This window comes from Prionailurus bengalensis, chromosome E2 (genome assembly GCF_016509475.1).
Source record: "Prionailurus bengalensis isolate Pbe53 chromosome E2, Fcat_Pben_1.1_paternal_pri, whole genome shotgun sequence".
Taxonomy (NCBI): Eukaryota; Metazoa; Chordata; class Mammalia; order Carnivora; family Felidae; genus Prionailurus; species Prionailurus bengalensis.
In genome coordinates, this window is record NC_057352.1 from 35,411,225 (window position 1) to 35,437,499 (window position 26,275).

The 26,275-nt window shown below is 43.1% G+C and overlaps 1 protein-coding gene across 5 annotated transcripts in view; it reads right to left on the bottom strand.

Moving 5' to 3' along the window:
• CSNK2A2 (casein kinase 2 alpha 2) overlaps positions 1-17,793 on the bottom strand; it is a 38,962-nt gene extending 21,169 nt beyond the window's left edge. For 2 of the 5 annotated variants that reach the window (XM_043599321.1, XM_043599322.1), the window contains exons 1-5: positions 17,646-17,793; positions 16,729-16,840; positions 7,583-7,684; positions 5,556-5,609; positions 4,695-4,745 (exon numbers count right to left, since the gene is read on the bottom strand). In XM_043599321.1, coding sequence (XP_043455256.1) covers positions 4,695-4,745; positions 5,556-5,609; positions 7,583-7,684; positions 16,729-16,840; positions 17,646-17,749 — 423 coding nt within the window. In that variant the 5' untranslated portion in view covers positions 17,750-17,793. The remainder of the gene's footprint in view (positions 1-4,694; positions 4,746-5,555; positions 5,610-7,582; positions 7,685-16,728; positions 16,841-17,645) is intronic. The other 3 variants (XM_043599320.1, XM_043599323.1, XM_043599324.1) reach the window with 3 other exon arrangements.
• Between the last annotated feature and the right edge of the window lie 8,482 nt (positions 17,794-26,275).

Consider the following 26,275-nt stretch of genomic DNA (forward strand, 5'->3'; position numbering starts at 1 on the left):
AAGTGAAGTATCATGACGCCTGCAATTTACTTTAAGAGGATTTCAGTAAAAAGAGATAAAGGGCCAGTGGGGGGGGGGGGGGAGGGGAAGAAAACATCAAATGTGGCAAATATTTTTAGTTTTTTTAAGTGTTTTCCACCCCCCCCAGGTGGTTTTTTCCCCCCCCCAGGTGGTTTTTGTTTGTTTAGAGAAAGGAGCACTCCAGCAGTGGAAAGAGGCAGAGGGAGAAAGAGAATCTTAAGCAGGCTCCATGTTCAGCACAGGGTTGAACACTGGGCTCGATCCCATGAACCTGGGATCAAGACCTAAGCCATAATCAGAGTCCGAAGCTCAACTGACAGGCGCTCAGACGCCCACAAATGTGGCAAATATTAACAACCGGTGAATCTAGGGGAATAACATGAGGGTATTAATTGACCACTCCTTCCGATTTTTAGTAGGTTTAAAATTTTTCCAAGTACAAAGTTTGGGGAGAAAAACCCAAATCCACAAGTACTTTGTACTTCTAATCTGAAAACTACATGGAAATGAGCTCCATGATCACGGCATGCAGCAGCTAAGGTGGTGCCTGGGGCGGCACACACGTAAAGCACAGTCACCACAAATCAAGAAACAAAAGAAATGAGTGGACTTCAACTCAAGAAGTCAGGGGGAAAACCGTAAAAACCCAAGAAAGAAAAGCAACAAAGAAGGGAAGAAGAAAGAACTGAGATAGGAGCAGAAACAATGAAATAGAAAAAACAAAAACATTTGAGCAAAACCAAAAGCCAGTTCCATGAAAATATTAATAAGACCTCTGTAGCAACACTGATACTTTTTTAAAAAAAGAGAAAAAGCAAAAATAATGTCAAAAATGTAAAGGAAAACATAATTACAAACACATTACAGTCTTTAAGCCCTAGGAAAATTCTATTAACTTTATGTAAATAAAATTGAAAGTGGTCAACTTTTATAATAAATATTATTGGGGTGCCTGGGTAGCTCAGTCATTTGAGAGTCCAACTTTTCTCTCTCTCTGCCCCTCCCCAACTTGTGCTCTTAAAATAAATAAACTTTAAAAATAAATAAGTAAAAAAGAAAAGTGTAGTTCAAGGTCTTCCCTTCCCTCCCAAAAAGACATCTACTTAGATAACCCTTATTTCATATAAACTTTCAGAGACTAGAAAGGAAACACTACCCAACTTATTTTATGAAGTCAATATAATCCTGAAGCCAAAATCAGAGTTTGCAATAAAAGGAAATTATAGATAAAAGTTTATTATCAATTGTGTTAACAAAAAATACTGAAAAGAACAGGCTGCAGGTTGTATCCCTGTTGATTCACCTGGGATGCTAAACCAGGGACCAACTCCCCTGGGTGATACCTTAAGTCCAGTTATTAATACACTTAACAGTAAAATGAAAAAAATAAAAACAAACTGTTATAATTAAGACAGATACATGACAAAATAAAAAGGACATTAAACTAACTGATTTCTGTCTGTGGTCTGTCCTACCACCCGGAAAAGACAATGACTGTCTCATCATGATCTGTTCTTCCGAAATACACCTCTGCTACCTGCTGCTTGGTGATCTTCTAAGTAGACTAAAACGGCAGGGCTTGAACATTCACTGGACCTCCAGTTTAATACGGTAGACCAAATACATCCTCCCTATACTTCTTCCTGAAGCTCCTCTAAATTAACAGTAAAAGGAATGGGGCTTTTGGTGGGGGAGGGGGGATTCACTCACAACTAAGAGAATGGAAGAGATGACAACATTTTGAAGCTAGAAAAAAAATGTCCAACTGACTCAGCAGACCAAAGAAGCTGAACTTCTGACCAAAGTGGAGGGGATCCGGAAACAAACCACCTCACATGAAAGAAATTACAGAAAGGCTCAGGAATCAGTGACCCCAGGTACCAAGGAAAGAGAGTAAACAGATTCAGCTGAAAACAGGAAAACAAGTTTAAAACACCACACCAAAAATGAGGGAATTACATGAAAGTCTACAGAACTTTCCCAGAGCTCTCCTCCATTGGAGGCTGAGATGCCCGTGGCCAGGTTCGCCACCTCAAGACAGGAGTTGACAAGCCGTCATCAGTAATTTCAGTCCTCTAAAACAGGAGTAGACAAAGTCCGTGCCATTTCAGACAACTATAACAGACAAAAAACAAGAATGCACAAAAAAAGGAATCTGAAAGAAAAACTGAGAAAGAGTATGAAGAAGAAAACATCATGCGGGGGGGGGGGGGAGAAAGCCCACATATTCTCAGTGAGAAAATAGAAGATATTACATAAAAGAACAGGATACTACTTTTAAAAGTTCAGAGAATAGAACAGAGCTAAGAAATAAAGTCTAACGTTCGAATGAGTTCTAGAAAATGAGAACAAAGAAGAGAAGAAAATCAAAGAATGTTAAAAATATTGTTCTAAAATGAAAGGACATGAGTTTCTAGATTGAAAAAGCCCAGCAAGTGCACAGAACAAAAGATAAAAGTGACCCATTCGAAGGAACATCTTTGTGAAATTTCACAGACTGCGGCTGAAGAGAAAACCCAAAAGCTTTCCAAAGGAAAAACCAAAACCAAAACCAGATCACATAAGGTGAAACCAGAATGGCTTCAGGGCTGATAAGGGAAAAAGCTCTTCAAAACTGAGAAAATTATTAATTACAACCCAGAATTCTATGCCATGGCAAGTACATTAATTGGAAACATAAAACAGAAATGTTTTCAGATATGCAAGCCTCAAATAACATTAATCTTCCACGATCTCTTTAAAGGAAGCTCCTAGAGAATGTGTGCCATTAAAACATCTCTTTGAGAGTTGAGATGTAAACGAAATAAGATTTCTCCAGGGAGTTAAAAATTTCTGCTGTTAAATCAACAGAGCAGGCATCAATTCAAGAAACACAAAATGATGAAGTGAAATTTTTATATGTATGGCTAGACAATTGGTAAAAACTTATTAAGGAAGCAGAAGCATTTAACTTAGGCATTTTGCTATGAAGTTTCATTAAGACTAGCTTTCAAACTTTTGTATTTAGGAAAATGTTTGGTTTCATTAAGAAATGCATACACATTCCCACTCATATACGTACACCTTGGGTCATTCAATGATAAACTTGGGTCATTCAATGGCAAAAGTGTGATTGGCTTTGTGGATCAGCAGAGTACTACTTTAGCAGCTAAGCACTGCTACGCTAATGGAAAATGTAGCCCTCCTTTTTTTTTTTTTTTTTTTTAAATTTTTTTTTTTCAACGTTTATTTATTTTTGGGACAGAGAGAGACAGAGCATGAACGGGGGAGGGGCAGAGAGAGAGGGAGACACAGAATCGGAAACAGGCTCCAGGCTCTGAGCCATCAGCCCAGAGCCCGACGCGGGGCTCGAACTCACGGACCGCGAGATCGTGACCTGGCTGAAGTCGGACGCCCAACCAACTGCGCCACCCAGGCGCCCCTTTTTTTTTTTTAAAGTAGTCTTCCCACCCAGTAAGAGCCCAATGTGGGGCTTGAACTCATGACCCTGAGATCCAGACCTGAGCTGAGATCAAGAGTTGGATGCTTAACTGACTGAGCCACCCAGGTGCCCCATACATCCTATTTTTATGAGTTCACTATTGATTTCACCCTTAGGGAGTCACATTAGAGGCTCTTTCTAAATTAAAGAATTAAAAAAAAAAAAAAAATTGAAGAGTCACATTAACAAGGGAACTTGTTACATATGGAAAAGCTACACTGTATATAAAACTTGCTTATTGTTTTATCAGTTGTAATAGCCACTTTTACTTATTTTCCACAAATTAACCCTGAAAGTTGTTTTAGAGTGATTACCTAAGAAAAATTAAATGTGAGATAAAGCTCTTTTATTTTCACCCACAAGCTTCACTCCTAATACCAGCATCTTTCAACTGCTGATTTGGTTTTGCCCCTAACTTCTATCACAATAAAACCACAACCCTTTCATTCACTGACAGTGAATTATAAATCACCTAAAAGTTCTCCAAACACCTCTCAAAATCAATGCCACTATTTTGTTTTTATATTGGTTTTCATATTATGTTCTACCGTGACCAGAATGTTTGGCCCCAAAAACCTTGGCAGAAGTTAAGGCTTCAGTGTTTGAATAATAACAAAAACAAACTCATGAAAAACGAGCTTAAAACCATGCTTTTGGAATTACACTTCAAGTCTAAATTAATTTGCATTATAAATACAAGAAATGTAAATAACCCAAGATAAGGTTTTTCTAAAGCACAGTGTCTCTTAACTAGCTTTTTTGTGTCATTTGCTTTGTATACAGTGTACATGAACACACACACTCTGACAGCTTGAATCCCATGTGTTGCTTCTTTTTATGTAAGCCCTATATCTGTTTATGACTTATCAGCAACAGAAGATTCCTATGCAAATCAAGTATCTACCCAAAACTATGTTGTCTAAAACAGGAGTATTATAGATGAGGCATTAGCTTAGACTAGCAGCTACTCTCAGAGTAAGCAAGGCAAAGGGTGATGAGTAATTTCACCAAATGCAAGAACCCCACCCACTTTCTGCATCCTGTACTCCTGCTATAAGGAATCCAATTTGTTAATTCCCAATCTCACCATGACTTTTCCTGAACCCCTCGTGTTCTGAAGTATCAACAGTATTTATCGCCACCTCCCCACCCCCCCTCACCCCCATGCCAGAAAGAAAAAGCATATACGCACCTTAAAATCTGTATTATTGATATATTCAAATACCAAAGCCGGCGTCTTTGACTGCAAGAGACAATAGTAATGCCTTATAAGTATTCAAACAATAAACGTACTTTGCTTCTGTCATACCCATCCATCCCCAAATCCCACTTAAATGATCAGGGAGAGCCTTTTAAGAAAGTATCCTCTTGAGACTATGTGTCTGGAATTTGCTTCAAAATAAGTGGGGACGGTGGGTGGTGGGAAAGTGGGTGGCAGGCAGATGAAGCAAAGTTGGCCACAAGCTAAGGCACTGCTAAAGTTGAGTGATGTGCGCAGGGCGGTCCATTATATTATTCACTCTACTTTTGTAAATGGTTGACATTTTTCATAAGTTGCTTTTTTTTTTTTTAATCCTCTGACCAACCTGTCAGTGGGCCTGGCACATCATGTGAAGATTTACACTCTGCAGTGTTCCAGTCTGCCAACCACAAAAGGAGTGACATGTTTTCATCTTGGTTTAGCAACCCAGATGCATTTTACAGAATTATCATACGTCTTGGGAATCTATCATAGGCCTTTTCAGGATCCAAATGGGAACTATCTATGATTATCAGCAAGCCATAATGTGAAATTACTGCCTTGGCTAGAGACCACCGGAGAACGTCTGACTGTACAAAGTAGATATGTTCCCCCCAAAATTCATGCATAACCAAGTATTTCTAAAGCACTATAATCGTTAATGCGATGAGTACATAATATCCAGTATTTCCTTGTGTAAATAGATTTCTCAAACGTCAGGTTTACTTACGGTAAAATAATGCTAACTAGCAGTAATAAGCTTTCAAACTGGGAGAAAAGCAGAGGCTTAAAGGGTTACAGGAAGAAAGTCACCTTGGAAATCTCTATGGCCAGGAAGTTTTGCTCAAGGAAGCAGGTGGAAGTTACCTAGGAGACAGGCCACAGTACATGCACACAAGTCTTTGTCAGAACAAGCAGCCCCGGCAGCCGTAGGCAAAGGTTTCCTCAATAGCCCAAGGATGACAGGGTTTCATCTAGACCACCAGATCTCTTTACTGCCTGGGAGCAAGTCCATTTCCCTACAGGTCTGGGGAGGAGGGCTCCCTGTTGATTTTCATCCACCTTGATTTGTGTTACATATTATATAAAACACACACATGCCTCACACAACAAATTACAAAAACAGTAAGATAAATATCACTAACTTTAAAAAAAAAAAAAAAAAAGAAGAAGCAAAATGAAGATGCTCCTGGTGTAACAGTAATACATACTGGCTCACACTGCAGGCCGTTTTCAAAGACTATGGATTTCAGAGTGAGTCATTATAAAATCAATCTGAGCTGATCGGGCTGGGATATACTTTTTTTTTATTTATTTTTGATAGACAGAGAGAGACAGAGCACAAGTGGGGGAGGGTCAGAGAGAAAGGAAGACACAGAATCCGAAGCAGGCTCCAGGCTCCGAGCTGTCAGCACAGAGCCCGACGCGGGGCTCAAACCCACGAGCTGTGAGATCATGACTTGAGCCAAAGGCAGACACTCAACCGACTGAGCCACCCAGGCACCCCTGGGATATACTTTTAATGCCAATTAGATTCTAGCAGACAACCATTCTTCTCAGTCTTTCGAGGGTCCAAGAAGAAAAATTTTCCTTATTCTTCAGTTTAATAACACTGGGGAATCTTGAGCAAATCATTGAACCCCTGTAGCCTTTGGTTTTCTTATCTGTGCAAGTAACACTGTGGCCCATGATGGCATGTGCTTCAACTTGTGAGGATTGAATGGCTTTGTACAGAATGGTGTCTGCACATAGCAAGCACTCAACGCACGTTAGCACATCATTTTTTCTTTCTTTCTTTCTTTCTTTCTTTCTTTCTTTCTTTCTTCTTTCTTTCTTTCTTTCTTTCTTTCAAGTTTACTTATTTATTTATTTTTGAGACAGAGAGCGAGAGAGCAGGGGAGGGGCACAGGATCTGAGGCAGGCTCTGCACAGACAGCAGAGCGCCTGACATGGGGCTTGAACTCACGAACTATGAGACCATGACCTGACCTGAGCCGAAGGCAGCTGCTTAACCAACTGAGCCACCCAGGCGCCCCAGCACATTGTTTCTTTAGGTCTTCATCAGACAGAAGCAAAGACCTACCTCTCAAACAGAAGGCTATCCTGGGAGGACAGGAAAACAGGTGAGGCAGAACAGGTGAAGAACAGAAATGGGGCGGGAAGTGGAACATAAAAACTCTAGCTAATCATAAACACTTAGGGTTAAGTTACTTCTCAAGAAGTGAAAACAAAATTAAACACCAGTACATCTAAAATGGCTACAAAGTAAGTATATTTAACAGAAACAGTTTAGTTGTATCAGCATGTACAATATGAGCCCCAGTGGCGGATGCTGAATTAAAGCTTAGTATGAGAAGCAGCAAGGTGCCTTCCTCAAAGGGGCTGCGGGGCTGTGATCTGTCCAGCTCTCCAGGCCAGGTGTCCACATGGAGACATTCGGTATTTCCTTCTCCAAACCCAGATTTTCAAATGTTACGCTGACATTGTGAAGTACAACAATGCTAATTGGTGGTAATAAGCTTTCAAAATCGGAAGAAAAGTAGGCACTTAAAGAAGACATTCAGCGAACATCTGTGGGCTGAATCAGGAGGAGGTAATAAACCTGGGCCAGGGATTTTTCTATACACACTTTTAGGTTCCCTAAAAGTGGTGGTGGCTACTTTATCACTGGACCATCATGATTTTTTCTCGTTTTCAAAATTATTCAGTAGTAAAGAAAAACATGATCATTCCCACTATGTAATGACGTTTCTCATTATTTTGATGTTCTGTGTGACACACACACACACACACACACACACACACACTTTCTCCTTCTCCCCCCACCATCAGGCACCTACCACAGGGTCCTTCACAGTGTCAATCAGCTTAATGATATTTGTTCCACCACGAAGATTCTCCAGAATCTTAACCTCTCGTTTTATCTTCTTTTTCTTCACTGGCTTAAATACACAAGAGTAATCGGAAGTGAGATTCCTTTTGAAGTTAATAAATAAAATTTTAAAGCAATGTCAGCTAATCAAGTGGATGCTGCACTATCTTGCACACCATGGTGTTATGTAAACGAGTGTGTCTAAATTAGAAAAGAAATAAATATCAAGATAAAATGGGGCCTGCCCTTAAGAACATTTAAGACTAAGTTAAACACAGACTCATATGGCATATGTGTCAGATCTTTAAGCAGCTACATTTAGGGCACTTACAAATTTTGAACACCCATGTCATACTTTAAAAATAAAATGCTTTCTAGATAACTGCCAAATGGAACACATTATAGTTCTGAACAGCTGTATATCATGCGCTCACAAATGGAAAAACTGAAACAAAATGGTGAGACACCTGCTCTACCAATGAGTTCCGTGTAATTTTGTCTTCCACGAGTGAAGACCAGGTCACTGACATCAAGTTACAAACTTGTTTCCCAGCTGCTGGCTCCCATTTCCTGTTGCCACTCCCATTTCCTCAACATCTAAAATCTGAAATCAGCACAAAGCCAGTAAAACTACCCAACAGATCCCATTCCTAAAAAAAAGATGACGGATCAGCAAAGGAGAACACCGATCTCTGATATGGTACTGATTGGGAACTTCTACCTGCTAACCTTTCCATCTGCTGGACAGAAAAATTAAAGATCTCAATTAGAAACACTAGCATTACATGTGTTATTTCTTGTCTTAAAGAATTTGAAGAATGAAAGTAGTTCTGGAAAAACTGACACATCACAACCAATTATGTTTTATAAAGTACTTAGAATGCTGGCACGTAGTAAGTACTCAATAAATGGGAGATTTACTCTTTTCACGCTTTTAGTTAGTAATAAGTCACAAAATGCCTATGTTGTGGACTCAGCCTGGCTGAGCCATTTGTCCAAGGTCCCACAGCTAACAGGGAAGAGCAGGGGCGGGACTCAGATCTAGACAGTGACTCTGCAGGCCTCACTCCTGGCCACTGCGCTCTCATTTCTCAAATGTGGCTATGAGTGAAAGGGAACTAAGGAAAAGGAGTATTCTATCACGGAGACACTACTATGAAAGCAAAGGCAGAGTCGAATGGGTTTGCGATGAAATAAGATTTTAAATGCCTGCGTGTATGGGGTGGTGGGGGTGGGGAGAGATACTACATTTGCCAGAGAAACTGTCATCTTTTGTTGGTCACTAAGCTACAGCTTTGAACACATAACAAAACAGCGGGAGATTATGAAACACAGAGCACCTGCATCACCTCTAACAGGGTGCTTGACGGAGAGACTGGAATCTAGCAGTATTCTTCCAAGCCAGCTGCCACAATCACGTCCGCTCCACTTTGTTAGGGTTCCCAGTGGAGAACTGGCCACTGTGTCTCTCCTACTTCCACTAAGGGATCTTATTCATTCCCTTTTTCATTAGGGAGCTCAATACTTTGGGAAAATAAAGCACTCAAACATGAAGCACAACTTGATCAGAGAATAGCCAGAGAAGGACACACTACAAAATAAGTAAGTTTCAAAACTGTCAACGTCACGAAACAGACTGAACAACTGTTCCAGATTTAAAAGATATGACAACCGAATGTAACACATGACCTGGGATTTTCTTTTACTATAAAGAACATGATATGGACAACTGGCAAATAAGAACAGAGGCTGTAAGTTAGCTAACAGCACTGTATCAATGTGAATTTCTGATTTTTTGATCATAGCACTGTGGGTTATTTAAGAATTGTCCCTGTCTTTAGGAAATGCGTAATAAAATAAGCATCACTGCAATTTACTCTCAAGCACATAATCATGTGTATACACATACATATACACATATATTTACATATATAAAAAAAGCAAAAGCAAATATTAACATTTAAGAAATCTGAGTGAAAGATACATGGGAATTCTTGCAACTTTTAAGTCTAAAATTGTCAAAAAGTTAAAAGAAAAATAAAAGCTAGCAATTATATTTATAAATTCAGCCAATGCTACCATTACATTCAATGTAAGAAAATTCTAGAGTTGTCACCCACTCCTGGAAAGCAGTTACAGATCTGTGGCTGGTAACAGAGGAAAAAATACCCCACAGCCAGAAATCTGGATACACCAAAAACCTTCCTCTCTGCCTAACAGTGAATTCGTACAGGAGGAACCCATTAAATAAGTTGCCTCATGACAATGCCCCATATAAAGCCTTGCCTTGCTCTATTATTCAGCAACAGGTCAAGCAGGCACACTTCCTGGACAATGCAGCTGAGACCAAGGGATCTTTTCATTATGTCCTAAGGTAACTTACAGATCAAGTGAAGCATTTTTTAAAAATTATTTTAATTTCATTTGGGGGGGGGGGGAGTGTCAGAGGGAGGGAAAGAGAGACTCCTAAGCAGGGTCCATGCTTTCAGCACAGAGCCGGACGAGGGGCCCACAACCCTGGGATCATGACCTGAGCTGAAATCAAGAGTTGGACACTCAACTGACTGAGCCACCTAGGTGCCCTGAAGCATATTTTGCTGCCCAACTGTCACCTGTCCAACAACTTCCTCACCTAGAGACGGGACAGCAGGGCAATTCTGAAGTGGCACAATGGACTCACAAAGCACCTAAAGTCCTCAAATCCTGACAAAAGACGAAGAGATTATAAGAAAGGAAAGTGACCGACAGCTCAGGACACTCCCCTCCAAAGTGCAGACATCTATTCTCTACAGGAACCAGGCTATAGGTAACTCTCTTTAGCCTCAAGCTTACTCTTCTGAACCTGGGAGATGCTCCAGAAGCTAAAAAAACCAACAAGCTCCCAGGGAATGAAAGTGATCATTTTTTTTTTTTATTTAAAAAAAAATTTTTTTTCAACGTTTTTATTTATTTTTGGGACAGAGAGAGACAGAGCATGAACGGGGGAGGGGCAGAGAGAGAGGGAGACACAGAATCGGAAACAGGCTCCAGGCTCTGAGCCATCAGCCCAGAGCCCGACGCGGGGCTCGAACTCACGGACTGCGAGATCGTGACCTGGCTGAAGTCGGACGCTTAACCGACTGCGCCACCCAGGCGCCCCGAAAGTGATCATTTTAATTCTATAAACAGAATTAGGGAGACAAAGTTAAAATTTATAAAGGAAGACCGTTGGCATCCTATGGAAAATAGATCATGGATTTTACAGAAATTAGAACGCTCTGACCATGCAGTCCAGTGTTTGTACTCATCCACCCACAGTTACATGAAGCGGAGAAAATACATACACGTCCATAACAGTCTCATCATTTCATCCTGCTAGACAAAGTGTCTCCCACCTAAGGTTCATTTATTCCAAGTCAGAGAATATCTGTTTCAAAGATTCAAAATGAATCAGATTATAGCTGTTTCCTGATCCCCACACCAATTTTTTTTACTTAAAGTCTAGTAGATAAAAATGGCAAAAAGGTAAAGGAAAAAAAAAAAAAAGAAAAGAAAAAGCAATTAAAGTATTAAATCAAGTTTCAATAATAAATGAATTTTGGCACACGCCTATAAAGAATGTGTAAAAGGAAAAAAACTCAATTTGAAATTTTTCTGTGCATGAGCTCAGGAAAGGAAGGAAAGGGAAGGAAAGAGGGAAAAAACAGAGAAAGAAAGAGAGAACAGAAGAAACTTTCCCCAAGATTTCTGACCATTTGGTGGAGAGTGCCGGCTATTCATGAAAACCTTGTTCAATGTGATCCAAGAGTAAGATACTTCTCTCTCTCTATTGACCAACTTGAGAAACTTAAAAGACAAATTTAGTGATGAGCCGCTTGGAAAGTCAAAAGTTAATAAAGTCAGTAATCTATCCTATTTAGCAAAGCTGATTTTTAAAAAGTCAGATCTGAGCATGATTTCAACTACTAGCACCTGACAGTGATTCAATTTGCAAAATAACACATACAAAGGGCCTAAGAATTAGGACCTCGAAAAATCCCAGCAAACGTCAACAGGCAAAGTCCCATTTTAATTTCTTTCTAGGCACAACTGAATTAATAAATTCAAGACAGGTGAAAAGATAGCTCAGCACTTTCAAATCTGGAATTACTTTTATTCCAGTGCCACAGCCACAACTTAGCTATTAATTTCACCACCCTCAATAAACAATCACAATGAACAACGGTTGCCAGGGATGCAGGACAGGGTAAGGAAGAAAGTGCAGCCCAGATGACAGCATTTATTTTACTACCTTGGGAGCATCTCTCAAATCCACTGCAATTGACCCAAATACAAACAGCATCTGAGCAACGTTGTTTCTTCACAGCAATTCTTCCTTTCATCTTTCAAGTCCCACCTTTCCAATTACATTATCGATTCCCCAAGACTGTTTATTCTCAGGATTTTTGTTTTTGTCGATTTAAAAAAGCAAGGCATACAGCAGGCCTTTTGAATCTCACCAAGAGACTGGTATAGTCGTTCCTACTTTTGATTTTGCCCTTCGAAATCATTCATGCGGCCCATGTGAAATATTATTATTGGACCTATACTTTATTGCTAAGTGCCAGGCACTGTTTTAAGCACATTTAATCCACTTTTAGTAGTATCCTGAGATGAGAACTACTGGTGCAATTTTACATGAAGACACTGAGGCAGAGTCTGAATAACTGCTCAAGGTCACAGAGCATCTGAGTGTCGGGAACGAGTATCTGAATGCAGGTAGTCTACTCCCAGGGCCACTTTCAGGAAAGAAGCACTTTGCAGATTACTAAACCACTGCTGTCTACCTACCCACCTATCCATATCTCATTTAATTCTCCCAAGAACACTGTGATTTATACAAGAAAGGTATATCCATCTTATAGATAAGAAAACAGAGTCAAGTGGGTATAAATGAAGAAGCTGGTTCTAGAATCCAAGTCTTCTGACCTTCATTTACACAGCACTTAACACTATACCACCCTGATCATAAGGTGGCAGATCCTAAAATCAGGCTCTAGAAACTATCCAGAGCCACGTTCTATACATGCAAATGGGTACTCTATAACAAGATATTCTTTTTACACACGGCTCACCCTCCAATAAACCCCAATGTATTAGAGGGATAAAGCTGGTGGCCCCCTAACCTGGCAAGTCGTCATGATGAGACCTGGAACTGTAGGGGTTAAAAATGTGTAAAAACACTGATTATTGTGGCTTCCAACCAAGAGAGCAAAGTAACATTTCAGTTACGCATCAAACACCCAGCAGTTACAAACCAGAGAACCCCTGTCCGGGTCCCAAAGCTCTCTGGGCTATTCCACACTCCATCCAGCAACCCATCAAAGTCTAGCATTTCCTTCCAGAGGAATAACTCCCCCAAATCATTAGAAACCACACCTGACTTTTAGTGAGTGTCCATCCATCCTTCCAGGACAGTTCAACACATCAAGAAGTAATTAGCTACTGTCCTAACTGCTCCTCACATCTACAAGACTCCATGACAGGAACAGAGGACCCTAGCGCTCCACGCTGTGACCCTCAGCAAACTTCATGCTCTCTCCGGGTCTCAGTTTCTCTCTCAAAAGGGTTTGGGTTCTAAGGTTTCTCTGCTCCCACATTTCATGATTCTGTTTCACTGCAAATTCAATCCCTGACCCTACAACCTCGTTAGGAACAGTACAGATTAGTTCACATCATTTTTAAAATGTATATTATTTCTGGGGTTTAGTACCATTTTAATAATATTGTTTTAACTACTTTTACACCATGACATTGGTGGGACTCAAAATCACAACAACTTTAGATAAACTAATACCAATGTCCTGTTTCAGGAAGATGATGTCTTGGTACGTTTGCTAACAAAGGACATGGAGGGTGAAACCTACCAGCAGAGAAAGCAGAAACAAAAGAGAAAGCCGGGCACCAGCATGGAGCAGACAGCACTTCCATGTAACCCACACAGTCACCCGCTCGCTATGAAGTAACCAACAAGATGTGTCAGGGACAGCCCTCCCATCCTTGCTTTAACACTACCTCCTCACAGCACACAAGTTTCACAACGTCTACAAATACGCTAAGAACACTTCAAAGATAAATTTGCGTTACCATCATTGTTTTAATCTTGAGGATTAACCTCTGGGGAAAAAATGGATTTGCCCCTCTTCGTAAATAAGACCATCAAGAAACTGCCAACTTACTCTCTTATACGAGAATTTCCAACTGAGTACAGCATGAGTTCAAAACGCCGCGTTTGTTTACAACTGGTATTGCTCTTAACTTCTATTTACGAAATAGTTTTATTTTGAAGGATCCCAAGAAGGGCTGAAATCCATACACAGGTGGTGCTCACAAAATGCTACAAGCTGTCCAAAAGGGCCAAATGCTTTTATTTCTGTGTATACCTTCCTAAGAGGTCCTACAAATGAACTGAGAAATGGATTTCTCAGGATCAGAAGATGAAACTGTCAGCACTGAAGTGGCTTTCTTACCCTTCTATGTTAACTCTTCCATCCACCCTCCGCCCTTACCCTCAAAACAATTTCTGTCAAAAAAGATTTAACCCGCCTGTTGATTGGAGCGTTTTAGGATTTCAACCTCAGAATTTCACTTCAAGATAGACAGTAAAATTTTGCTCACCAACTTCTAAATTCCTAAAACCTCTAAAGAGCTCCAATATGTTTTGATCAAAAACTACGAAAGAATCTACCAATGCAAATTAAACGGTAGAATTCCTCTGTGGTCGTTCATCTGACCATTCTCGTATGTTGGACAGAACTGAAGGAAAATGTTATCAACCAAAAAGGAAGACAGCCCCGTCCTCAGGGAAAGTACCCTGTATCTCAGTCACTGCGTGTACACTTATAAGTTCCTTCCTGCAGCTGAAATAGAGTAGGCCTTTCATGAAGCGCAAGTTTTTTTCTAGATTCCTCCAAATTATGAGCAGTTGGCACTCTGTCCAGAACCTAATTTCTGATGACCAAACACCGTAACAGCAGATTATCAGTCATAACTTATCTGAATAGGGGTACACCACTTTGGATAAAGACCTTGTTCTTTTTAAAACACAATACTTTTAATCTACTTTAATTCAGCCTGTGAAAACAAGAAAACCACAGTACAATTAGTAGTTTCTTACCCCATCCTTCAGATAGAACAAAACCTGGATAGAAAAGCCACAGGGCTTTGAAAAAAAAGAAAGAACTGGGTGTCGTAGGCACCAGTGGAAAAGAGGTAGTTCAGGCTGCACCCTGAAAAGAACTTGTATGGAAAAGATACAAGAAATACTTCATTAGCTAGAGCATCAAAGGAGCCTCCCAAATCTTATTCCCAAACACTGGAACTTATTCTGTGCTCAACATTAAGATCTTACCAACCAACACTAAAATGAGGAGAAAAATAGGAAAGAGTTCTGGCTAAGGGTCATTTCAACATCGTGGTAGCAGGCAAGTTTTCTTGTCTGTAAAAATAACCTTCACCTTACATATTGGGTTCCCTAAACATATCCTGTGAATCTTTAGAGGAAAAACTCTCCAGCAACCGATGCTATGAAGTTCTGTAGAAGGACGACTCAAGAGTAATGGGATTCTCTCTCGCATGAACGCACTGCCACTTTTATATTTACCTAAAGGCCATTCCTTCGAAAAAGACACTACAGGAAGTTACACACTTATTCTAAAAATACTATCGCACAAAAGTTATTATTTTTCTGAAATTGTTCTGGAGTCAGTTCATTCTTCCAAAGGCACAGCAGAGGAATATTCCTAACTCCTTGCTTACTTCCCGGAAAGACTTTAAGCAGCTTATATTAAAAACATTTATGCTTATGCATAAAGGAAAAAAGTGTATGGCTTCCCCAGGCAACTTCTTTGAAGGGAACATTTCTTTAAATATTTATGTTTGTAAAGGAAGGAAAAAAAAATAATAAGAAAGACCACATGGCTTTTCAGGTCCAATTCATATTTGGGGAAGAGGGAAGTCAAACTCCACATCTTCGGTATCAATTCCTCACTTCTCACCCATAGCGTTTCTGATGGCACAGATAACGTTCCCTATTTCTCTCTACTACAACTCTGCCTCTTCATCATTAGGCTCAGATGGTACTGACAAACAGAGCCGATCACTTTCCTGAAAAGGGATTTTCAGACCATGTAAGCCTGACCCCTCATGCTAAACAGGGACACAGCTGCCCTAACTCTGGCCTTAAGACACAAAAACAGCTTTTCAATCCCATGTCCTTATTCACAGCTGCAAAATGGCCACATTGGAAATCTTGTATATGCAAAAGTGCTTGTATTAATCACTCTTTTTAGTCTTTTCAGTATTTTGCTAAATGACGTGCAACACATTAAATGATCTGGCAATGATGAGGACCCTCTACAGAATCTAAGGCTTTTTTAGTACACTCTATAAAACATTATTAAAACTATCTAACCAGTTATCTGAAAAAGAATTTAGCCACTCCTCATGCTCATTAAAATCATGTCTTCACCCAAGAGACGACAAAAGGTCTTTATCCAACTTAGGCTACTAAACCAGACACTAAGATTGTTTTGTTCCAACTATAATTTTAGCATGTACTCTTTTACTGCTCCCAATTTCACCTTTACTATTTGATAAGCAACAATGAACCTTCCAGGCACTACTGACTCACTGTATCCACCCCACCTGACAAATGTGCATTGCCAAAAGACATCAGCTTCAAACTCATCTTTGGAGCTGCTCTAATTTTTCCCAACTTTCTTTGTGGAGTAGTCCGAGCATCAAGGGTAACAAACTCACTGCTCAAGGAACCCTTGGATCAATGGATTCTTTACGAAAAAGCTTTTCTTTCTTCTGAATACCTATTTCAAGTGGAACCCCTTTGGAATTCTCACTTTGGGAGCCCAAAATGACATTTTGGAACAAAGATGTTCCTGAACTATCATCCTTGGGTTTGAAACAGGTCCACATACTTTCTTCAAAGTTCACAGGAAAATGGGTGGGAGAGTGAGTAGGGAAGGGACATCAGACAGAACAGATGTAAAACCAGAGTTTGCACTGCTCATTCTAGAATGTGGGGGAGTTTATATCCTAACCAGTGAGGAAAAATTTTAATGTCACTCAAAAGACACTCACCTTGAGAATTTTTACAACCACTCTCTCATTGTTGGTGATGTTAATGGCCTCAAATACTTCACTATACTTTCCCCGACCAAGTTTTCGAACCAGTTGGTAATCATCTTGATTACTGTGAAAGGCAAGAGTGACACATAAATGCCAAGACTTGGGATTAACCAAGCCTATGCCCACTCTACACCCCCATCCAGCCGTTTCCATTAATCAAGCATTGGAAGCATCCATACATCAGGACACAACTCATTCCCTAAATGAAAGCCACAACATAAACTTGGCTCCTCTCACTGCGCACAGCTCCTAACCTAATTGGTCCGTCACAACTTGGGGAGCCAAGGTAGGAAGGCACGGCTCTGGGCCAATCTAGAAGGGTGAGCAAAGGATCTATCCTGGAGGCTCAGAGGGTGCCCGTCTGCCTGGGGCTCCACAGCAACTGCATTATACTTCACATCCCAAAGGTAGCCAGCGCCTGCTTTGAGAATGTGGATGTCTTTAAAAGGTTTCCTCCCACCCAGCCTCATTTCAAAAAACTAAAAAGGCAGAGAATTTTAATAGCTCCAGAGGACAGCTGCTGACTGCCCACCCCAAATAGAAACCAAAAAGTGTAAGGAGGAAGGGCTGTTCCCTCATTACCACCAGGCTCCGGTCCCTGGACCCTACACTTCTCAGTAAGAAAGCATTTCTTGGGGTAAGGGGGAGAGTGGGGTGCGCAAGGGGGGGGGAGAAGGGGGGAGAGGGATCCGGGGATGTGTGCGGCGGGGGGGTGGGGGGGGTCTGTCTACCACCCCAGGCCCCGAGAAAGCGCCGGCCAGCGGCTGGGCGGCGGGGGAGGCAGACCGCGGGGTGGGGGGCGAGTGCGGTTTGCGCCGGGGGCGGGGGGGCGGCCGGGCGAGGATGGGGGGCGGCGGCAGCGGCTTTACCCCCAGCTCGGGACGTGAGCCTCATAGTCCCAGTACTCGCGGCTCCTCAGGCTGTTCACCTCGGCGTAGACCCGGGCCCTGCTGCCCGCGGCCGGGCCGGGCATGGCGGGCGGGACCGGGGGGCGCCGCGGGGCGCAGAGGGCGGCGGCGGCGGCGCGGCGGGGGGCGCGGGGCGGCGGGCGGAGGAGGCGGCGGGCCGCGGGGCGCCGGAGGAGGAGGAAGAGAGCGGCTGCCGGAGGCCACGCCAGGCCCGCGGGGGCGGGCGGGCTGGGGGCGCGGGGGGCTCCGGCCGAGCCGGCCGGGCCCTGGAGCGGCCGGCGAGGCGGCGGGGCGGGCGGCGCTCGCGCTCCGCGGCGGCCTCCGCTCGGCTCGCGGCCCCGAAGCGGCGGCGGCGGCGGCAGCGGCGGCACCAGCAGCGGCGGCCGCCGGCCGGGAAAGGGGCAGCGGCGGCGGCGGCGGCGAAGAAGGAGGAGGAGGAGGAGGAGAAGGAGGAGGAGGAGGAGGAGGAAACCCGGAAAAGGGGCCGCGCTCACTAGGAGCGGCCGCCGCCCGGCCCGGGGCCGCCCAGCCTCACAGCGCCCCCTGCAGCGCGGGGGGACCGGCCGGGCGGTGCCGATCCCTCCCCCAGCCCCGCCCCTGCCCGCCCGCCGCCCCCGCCCTTGCCCGCCTGCCCGACGCCCCGAACCCGCTCCCAAAGCTGCCAGTCCTAGGTGTGGCGTGGTGCGCTGGCCGCCAGGTCTCCCCCACCCACCGACCGCTGCCTTCGGGCCTTGCCCCTCGTGTGCCCTTTCAGGACTGTCCTGGAGACCCCCTACCCCTAGCTCTCCCCCTTCTAGTCATCCAGAGTTTATCCGCCCCGTTCTGACCCTCCTGTTAACCAAACCGTCCCCATCAAATCACTCTTAACAAGGAGAACATCCTCCCACCTCAACGTTTCTCCCTCCCTCCCTCCCAGAGACATCCCCTGTTTCTCCAGTGGACCCTGCTCTATCACCCATGTATTCCTCAGCCTCAAGATTTCCCCTTCTCTGTTCAACCAGGGCCTTCCTGACAAAACCCTTCTTTTACACTTTCTCCCAAATTCCCTTCCAGAGTCTTCCCTAAAAACCCTCTGAATGCTCACTTCTGTCACTTGGTTAGGCTGGAGTGGGCCAGGTTCCTTGCTGCAAAGTTCCTGTTTTTCCCTTTATAATTAATAAGCACTTTGTGGGGAAATACTTTGAGACAATGTAAATGTCCTGTTTTGGGGAGGACAGAGAGCAGAAGAATAGTGAGTCCTGCCTGAAGGGACAGGCCAGGGGCTGGGCATGGATTGAGGGTGAGGTGGCCAACCAAACTTTGTCCTATTTTATTATGTTGCCTTTTAGTCCTTAACACACTTCTCTCTTTGATCTTCTGGGCCTTTCTTTTGTCTTGCTTTCCCATTTCCACACTCTGTATCAACAGCACTTCCCACGGGGCCCAGGTTGCTGGGACTCCATTCTTTTTCTATATTGCTTTCTAGGTAAGACCCTGCTTCTCCTTCTTGACTGTAGAGTCAGATCCATCCAGGTTGAATCCCAGCTGTGCTTCTTACACACTGGGCGACCTGGGGCCAATAACTTAATCTCTCTGTGCTGTATACAGATCTTACAGCATAAAACCAATAATGGCCTTCACAGGGCTATGGACAGACTTAGACAAGATAAACCACATAAAGCCCTTAGAACAGTGTGTAGCAGTTACTAAGTGCTCAGTATCATTATTAGCAGACCTAGAGCCTTTCTCCTATCACTTTTCCCTCCCTGATACCACCACATACCCGGGTCTTGGTTCCTTTCGCTCTTTGCCTCTACCTCCTCCACCCCCACCTTCCCATGTCTGCCTTCTTTCTCCTCCTCTGGTCTCACCTTTAAGTTCACTTTATTTACTTAGATGTGGATTATACCGAGTTGTAAATGTGGGACAGGGTGAGCTCAAAGTTCTACTCTGTCATTTTTCCCAACCTCTCTTTAAGTTCAGGGTTTTTTTTTAATCTTTATTTTTTAATGGATTTTTAAATTTAAATCTGTACTCTTTTTTTTTTTTTTAATTTTTTTTTCAACGTTTTTTATTTATTTTTGGGACAGAGAGAGACAGAGCATGAACAGGGGAGGGGCAGAGAGAGAAGGAGACACAGAATCGGAAGCAGGCTCCAGGCTCTGAGCCATCAGCCCAGAGCCCGACGCGGGGCTAGAACTCACAGACTGCAAGATCGTGACCTGGCTGAAGTCGGACGCTTAACCGACTGCGCCACCCAGGCGCCCCTGTACTCTTTTTTTTTTTAAGGAAGTTCTATGCCCAATGGGGGATTGAACTCACAACCCCTAGATCAAGAGACACATGCTCTATGGATTGAGCCTGCCAGCCAGGTGCCCCTTTGAGTTCACTTTCACTTTAAATGGTAGAGTTGATACTTCTCTATCTTAGCACCCTATCCTTCAGAAAACTGCATATTTTGTAATTGTAATTCTGTCTCCTCCACTGTAAAAACAGCATGAGAGCAAAGGCTAAGTCTCTATGGTCACCACTGGCTCACCCAGCATTTGCCACATTTAGAGGCTTTCAGCAGATACAGCGGTACCCCACAGATCACTTACTAATTACAAAGTGGAGGTCACTGATTTAACTACCAGTCAAATTTAACATCATCAATAAGGGACCGACTGACCCTGTGATGTGAGGCACCAAGCAGGGACATGGCATCTGCCCCAAATGCTTGACTTGAATCTAATTATGAGGACACCATCAGACAAATCCAAACTGGGAACATTTTGCGAAACAGCTAAGCCTGGATCTCTTTAAAAATATGAGTGTCACAAGAGAAGACAATACAAAACAAAACTCTGGAGTAGTTCTTGATTACAGGAGCCTGAGAGATATAACTAAATGAAGTATGTAATTCTGGGTTTGATCCCAAATGAAAAAGGTAGGAAGGAAAGGAGGGAAGGCAGGGGAAGGGGAGGAGGGAAGGAGAAAGAATACAGCAAAAAGGACCCTAAGGAATGGGACTTCTGAGGCTATTTGAATATAGGATGTACATTACATAATGGTACTGCATCAGTGTTAAATTTTATGAGTGTGAGGATTATATTGTGGTTATACAAGAGAGTCTCTTGATCTCAGGAGTTACATGCCAAGTGTTTAAGGATGAAGTGTCATACCATCTGCAACTTATTCTCAGATGGTTCTCCAGAAAAACCTGGGTTCCCAAGAGCACAAGCATTCATGGGGAGAGGGGAGCAATTAAGCAGAAATGTTGACAGTTGTAGAATATGGTTGAAGACCACATGAGCTTGCAACTTTTCTGTGGATTTGAAAATTTTCAAAACAAAAACTGGAAGAAGATACATAAGGCATTTATGGAGTAAGTGGACTTTGGAATTTGAGTCTAAAACCTGCAAACCTCTCTTGTGTCTTTCACACAAGAAGACACAAACGTTCTCAAGCTCTTAACACAGCATTTTGATTTTTTTCCTGACACGTCCCTGTGAATCAGTCTAGGCCAGAGGTTTTTAATCCTGAGCCCTTGGAGGGGCACCAGGATGGCTCAGTTGGTTAAGCATCCAACTTTGGCTCAGGTCATGATCTCACAGTTGGTGAGCTCAAGCCTGGTGTCGGGCTCTGTGTTGACAGCTCAGAGCCTGGAGCCTGCTTTGGATTCTAGGTCTCTCTCTCTCTCTCTCCTGTCTCTCCCCTGCTCGCGCACGCTCTCTCTCTCTCTCTCTCTCTCTCAAAAACAAAAACAAAAACAAAAACACTTAAAAATAATAATAAATAAATGGGGAAAAAATCCTTAGCCCTTGGACGAGCTTCCTGGGTTCCAGGAACCCCTGACATGCTAGGCAAAATGTGTGGGTCACTGCGTGTTTGTGTGTATGTGTGTATGTTTGTGTATTCTTTCCTTAGCATCCACCAGATTCTCAAAGGAGGCTGTGACCCAAAAATGGTTCCAAACCACTGGTCTGACTACTAGGTCCAACCCCTGCAGGGGCCCCATTCCTTGCCTCCACCCCCTCCTACCTCTGACCCCACACACCCTCCCTGCACCTTCCTCTCATCCCTCATCACCTAACCCACACCCATCTCACGTAACCTGCTCTCACACCTGCCAGGATGCTGAGGGTTCACCCACACATCGCTCTGGTGCAACACACTTCTGGATTTGGCTGACGCTTCACTAACTCAGCCCTGAAACATGCAGCCTATGCTTCCACGGCCACACAGAGTATGTTTTTATGATTTTTTGGTGGGTAGATTGGGCTCCCCATAGCATTGGTGGAGACTTCCTGCCAGCCCACCATACAGTGTCCTTGGTGTGAATTAAGATTGGCAATTGAGGTTGGTAAAATGCAGTCCTCACTGGATTGAGTCTCCCTTGGATATGAAGAGGTACAGGTGGATGGTTCTGCAGGGTTAGGTTACAGTGAACCAGAATCGTCTTCTCCTAGTTACCCTGTGGGTGTGGGTTTGGGGTTGAGTACAATTCAGGGTTACACAAGGGGGAATGAAAGAGAGCATCTTGGGTCAAATAGCCCAACAATTTCATACCAACTCTTATGCTTCCAAATTCTATACACACACACACACACACACACACACACACACACACACCCCACAAAAATTTAAAGACCTCAGAACACCTTCTATCTTCACAAAGTCTATTTCTAAAACATTTGAGAGATTAATAGGCTTATTTTTTAATGTTTATTTATTTTGAGAGACAGAGAATTTGAGCAGGGGAGGGGCAGAGAGAGAGAGGGAGAGAGCGAATCCCAAGCAGGCTCCATGCTCAGTGCCCGACGCAGGGCTCGATTCCACAAACCATGAGATCATGACCTGAGCTGAAATCAAGAGTTGGATGCTTAACTGACTGAGCCACCCAGGTGTCCCCATATAGGCTTTTATCTTATATGGCTGATTCTAAGAACTTAGCTTAAGGAAATAATGTAAATTATGAGCAAAGAATTATTAAGAGTGGTGACAATTTGTGTGTTCAATATCACTGAGTCCTGCAAAAACCCCTGAGGCTAAAACCCATTAAATTTATACTTAAAAAAAATTTTTTTAATGCTTACTTATTTTTGAGAAAAAGAGAGAGACAGAGCGTGAGTGGGGTGGGGGCAGAGACAGAGGGAGACACAGAATCCGAAGCAGGCTCCAGGCTCTGAGCTGTCAGCACAGTTGGACACTTAACCAGCTGAGCCACCCAGGCGCCCCCAATTTATACTTTAAATGGGTGAATCATATGGTAAGTGAAATGTATCTCAAGAAAACTGTTAAAAAATCCTGAGACTGGAGTTGTAACGATCCTGTTTTTGCAGTTAAGGAAACTAAGACTCCAAAGACGTGGGTAATTGAGGCAGAGTCTGGATTTGAACTAAGGCCTTTCTGACCACCAACTCCATTTCTGCAATCCCTTTCTAATTCTATATACCCCCTCCCAAAAGACCCAAAGATGTTTGTCATGAAAATCACCTTTAATCGTGAAAAATAAAACAACCTAAATATCCCAAATTATAGGAACAGTTAAATAAATTGTAGTGTATCCCTACAATTCAACATTAGGCATCACTAAAAATTATGATTATCCTGAACTTTTAATGATGAGAAAATTTTTATTATATGAGATTTTTAATAAGTATTTTTTAAGTTACACAAATAATTGCAGTACACAGAATAACACCACCTTCCCAACCTTGTTCCCCAAAGATATCTACTTCCTAATCTCTGTAGCCTGTGAATATGTGAATATGTTACCTTATTTGGGAAAAGAGACTTTGCAGATGTGACTAAATGCAGGATTTTGAGATGAGGAGATTATCCTGGATTACGTCCAGGTGTGCTTAATGTTGTAAGGGTCCTTATAAGAGGAAGACGGAGGGAGGAGAGTCTGGGAAGTACATGTGGGGATGGAAGCAGAGAATAGTGTGATTGCCTGAAAGAAGGAAGGGGCCACGGGCCAAGGATTGTGGGCAGCCTCTGGATGCTGGGAAAAGCCAAAGAAACGAAATCTCATCTAGAGCCTCCAGGAGGAATTCAGCTAGCCCTGTCAACTTTGATTTTAGTCCAAGGAGACCCGTGTTGGGCTTCTGAGCTCTTAACCAAAAGAGCATAAATCTGTGTTGTTTTATGCCACTAAATTTGGGGTGATTTGTTGCAGCGGCAATAGGAAACTCATTCAGTAGTATAGAGTTACTAAACATTTCCCAGGAAATGCAGAGATCCGAGGGGCAAGGAGTGAAAGTTGCCCTTCTTTTCCATCCACATTCCCACAGTTTGGTATGTATCCTGCCAGGCCCTTTGCCGTCAGGACACATAATACAACCCACATTCTTGTGTATTGTTTTGCTTAGTTTCAAAGCAGGAAACCAGAATGTATATGTATTTAGCAGGTAAGTTCATAGGCACGTACTGAATGCATAGGAAAATAACTGGAAGGAAATACATTAAGTGCCTTAGAGTCTTTTTTTTTTTTAAGTTTATTTATTTATTTTGAAAGACAGAGTGTGCCTGTGCATGCAAGTCAAGGGAGTGGCAGAGCAGGAGAGAGAATCCTAAGTAGGCTCCATGCTCGGCACAGAGCTCAGCATGGGGCTTGATTTGACAATTGTGAGATCATGACCTTTGCAAAATCAAGAGTTGGTCGCTTAACCAACTGAGCCACCCAGGTGCCCCTCTTTTATATTCAGAAAAAAAACCCCAATGTTTACAGGCTGTTGACTATCCTAGCCCTTCCCTTCAACAACTTGTGGGTTAATGGGGGTTTTTCACCAGTTGGGAAGGGGTAGAGAGTAGGGCAGTAGGGTCTTAAATTCTGTTTGTAACCAAGGAGTCCACAGGGAATGCTGGATTCTCAAGGCTGGGAGTCTTTAAGGCTCCAGACAGGTGAATAGAATATGTTAATTAGGCCCCCACTGACTGCACTTCACCTGAGTACATTTATATACCACTTGCTTAGGACTATCACTTTTTGATTTTTTTTCTTAATTATTCTTAAAGTGTGACCCACTCTGTCCTTCACCCAGAAAGTGCCTGTGAGGGGACAGGAAGGGCTGGGGAACAGCCTGCCCAGGCTAGAAGTGATAGAAACAGAAATATTTGGCTGGTGCGTCAATGAGGTCCCCTTTTATTCAGCGTTGCCTGACTGGGAAAGGGGGCACACTTTTAGCCCCCATCCCTCAATACCCACCTATTCCTGGAAGCTCAGTGAACTCCAATTCTCCTAATACTCTCAGGGAAGGATGGATAAACTCTTTGGGGCTAAAATGTGAATAACAGCTCTCCAGAAGGGATTTGCATTTTAAGGAAGGTCAGACTAAGAGGTCTTGCACAATGGGTCCTTAATCCTGGAGTTGCAGGTGATGGGGAAGGGGGCATTTTGGAGGGTACATGGTACTTCTCTGGGGACCACGCCCACTCTGCAAGGTTGCAGTAGGCATTTGGAGGGAAATGGGCTAAACTCTATAGTAGCAGGTACAACACCCATGGTGAGGCCATTGTACTTTGCAAACATTCATCTCTTCCTAACTGCTCTTCCAAATTGTCCAGAATCACCATCATCTTTCATGCCTCCTCCATCACCAAACCAGGTGGCTTTCCGTCTAGACAGCAGCTTACTTGTAGCCTCCCATCTGGGTGTCCGTAGCCTTTGCCCTGATTTAAGCCTGTGTCATCTCCTCCTTGGGCTTTCTTCAGGTCCTTTGCTGGAGTAATTTCTGGGCCATCAGACTCCCTGTGTGAAAACTCAGGACCCTTGACCTAGGTGTGGCTCAGGACTGAATATGTTCATAAACTTGGATGGAAATAATTACATCTTTATTCACAAACCTCTAACTGAAATTTAGCATTTCCTTCCATTATGGATGTAGCAAATGCTCAAAAACAAAAATAACAAAGCACGTGAGCTGTACCTGAGAGTCTATCACCCCTAGAAATCACAGATATTTGCTTATCACTTTGCAGGTGGTGTTATTTTAAGGTAGGAAAGTTTGCTCTCCAGAAGGACCAGCTGCTCTAATTGTTGGAGGCAAAGAATATGAAGGAATCTCCGGATTTTGGGCTTTTCCCCTTATGTTCCAGCCCCCATCCTTCCTCAGCTTGGGATATCTGTTTAGAAGGTTCTGAGCCCAGGGTTCCTGGGTAGCTTACTTGGGTAAGTGTCCAACTCTTGATTTCGGCTCAGGTCATGATCTCACAGTTTGTGGGACTGCACCCCAAATCGGCCAGGTGCTGGGCATGGAGACTCCTCTCCCTCTCTCTCCCTCTGCCCCTTTTCCTCACTTGTGTGCATGCCCTCTCTCTCAAAATAAATAAACTTTTTTAAAAATATAAAAAAATATTCTAAGCCTGAGTGCAGCCAGTGGGAGCCTAATTAACATATTTTATTCACCTGTCTGGAGCCTTAAAGACTCCCAGACTTGAGAACCCAGCATTCCCTGTGGACTCTTGGTAACAAACAGAATTTAAGACCCTACTGCCCTACTCTCTACCCCTTCCCAACTGGTGAAAAACCCTCATTAACCCACAAGTTGTTGGGGGAAGGGCTAGGATAGTCAACAGCCTGTAAACATTGGTGGGTTTTTTTGTCTGAATATAAAAGACTCAAAGGC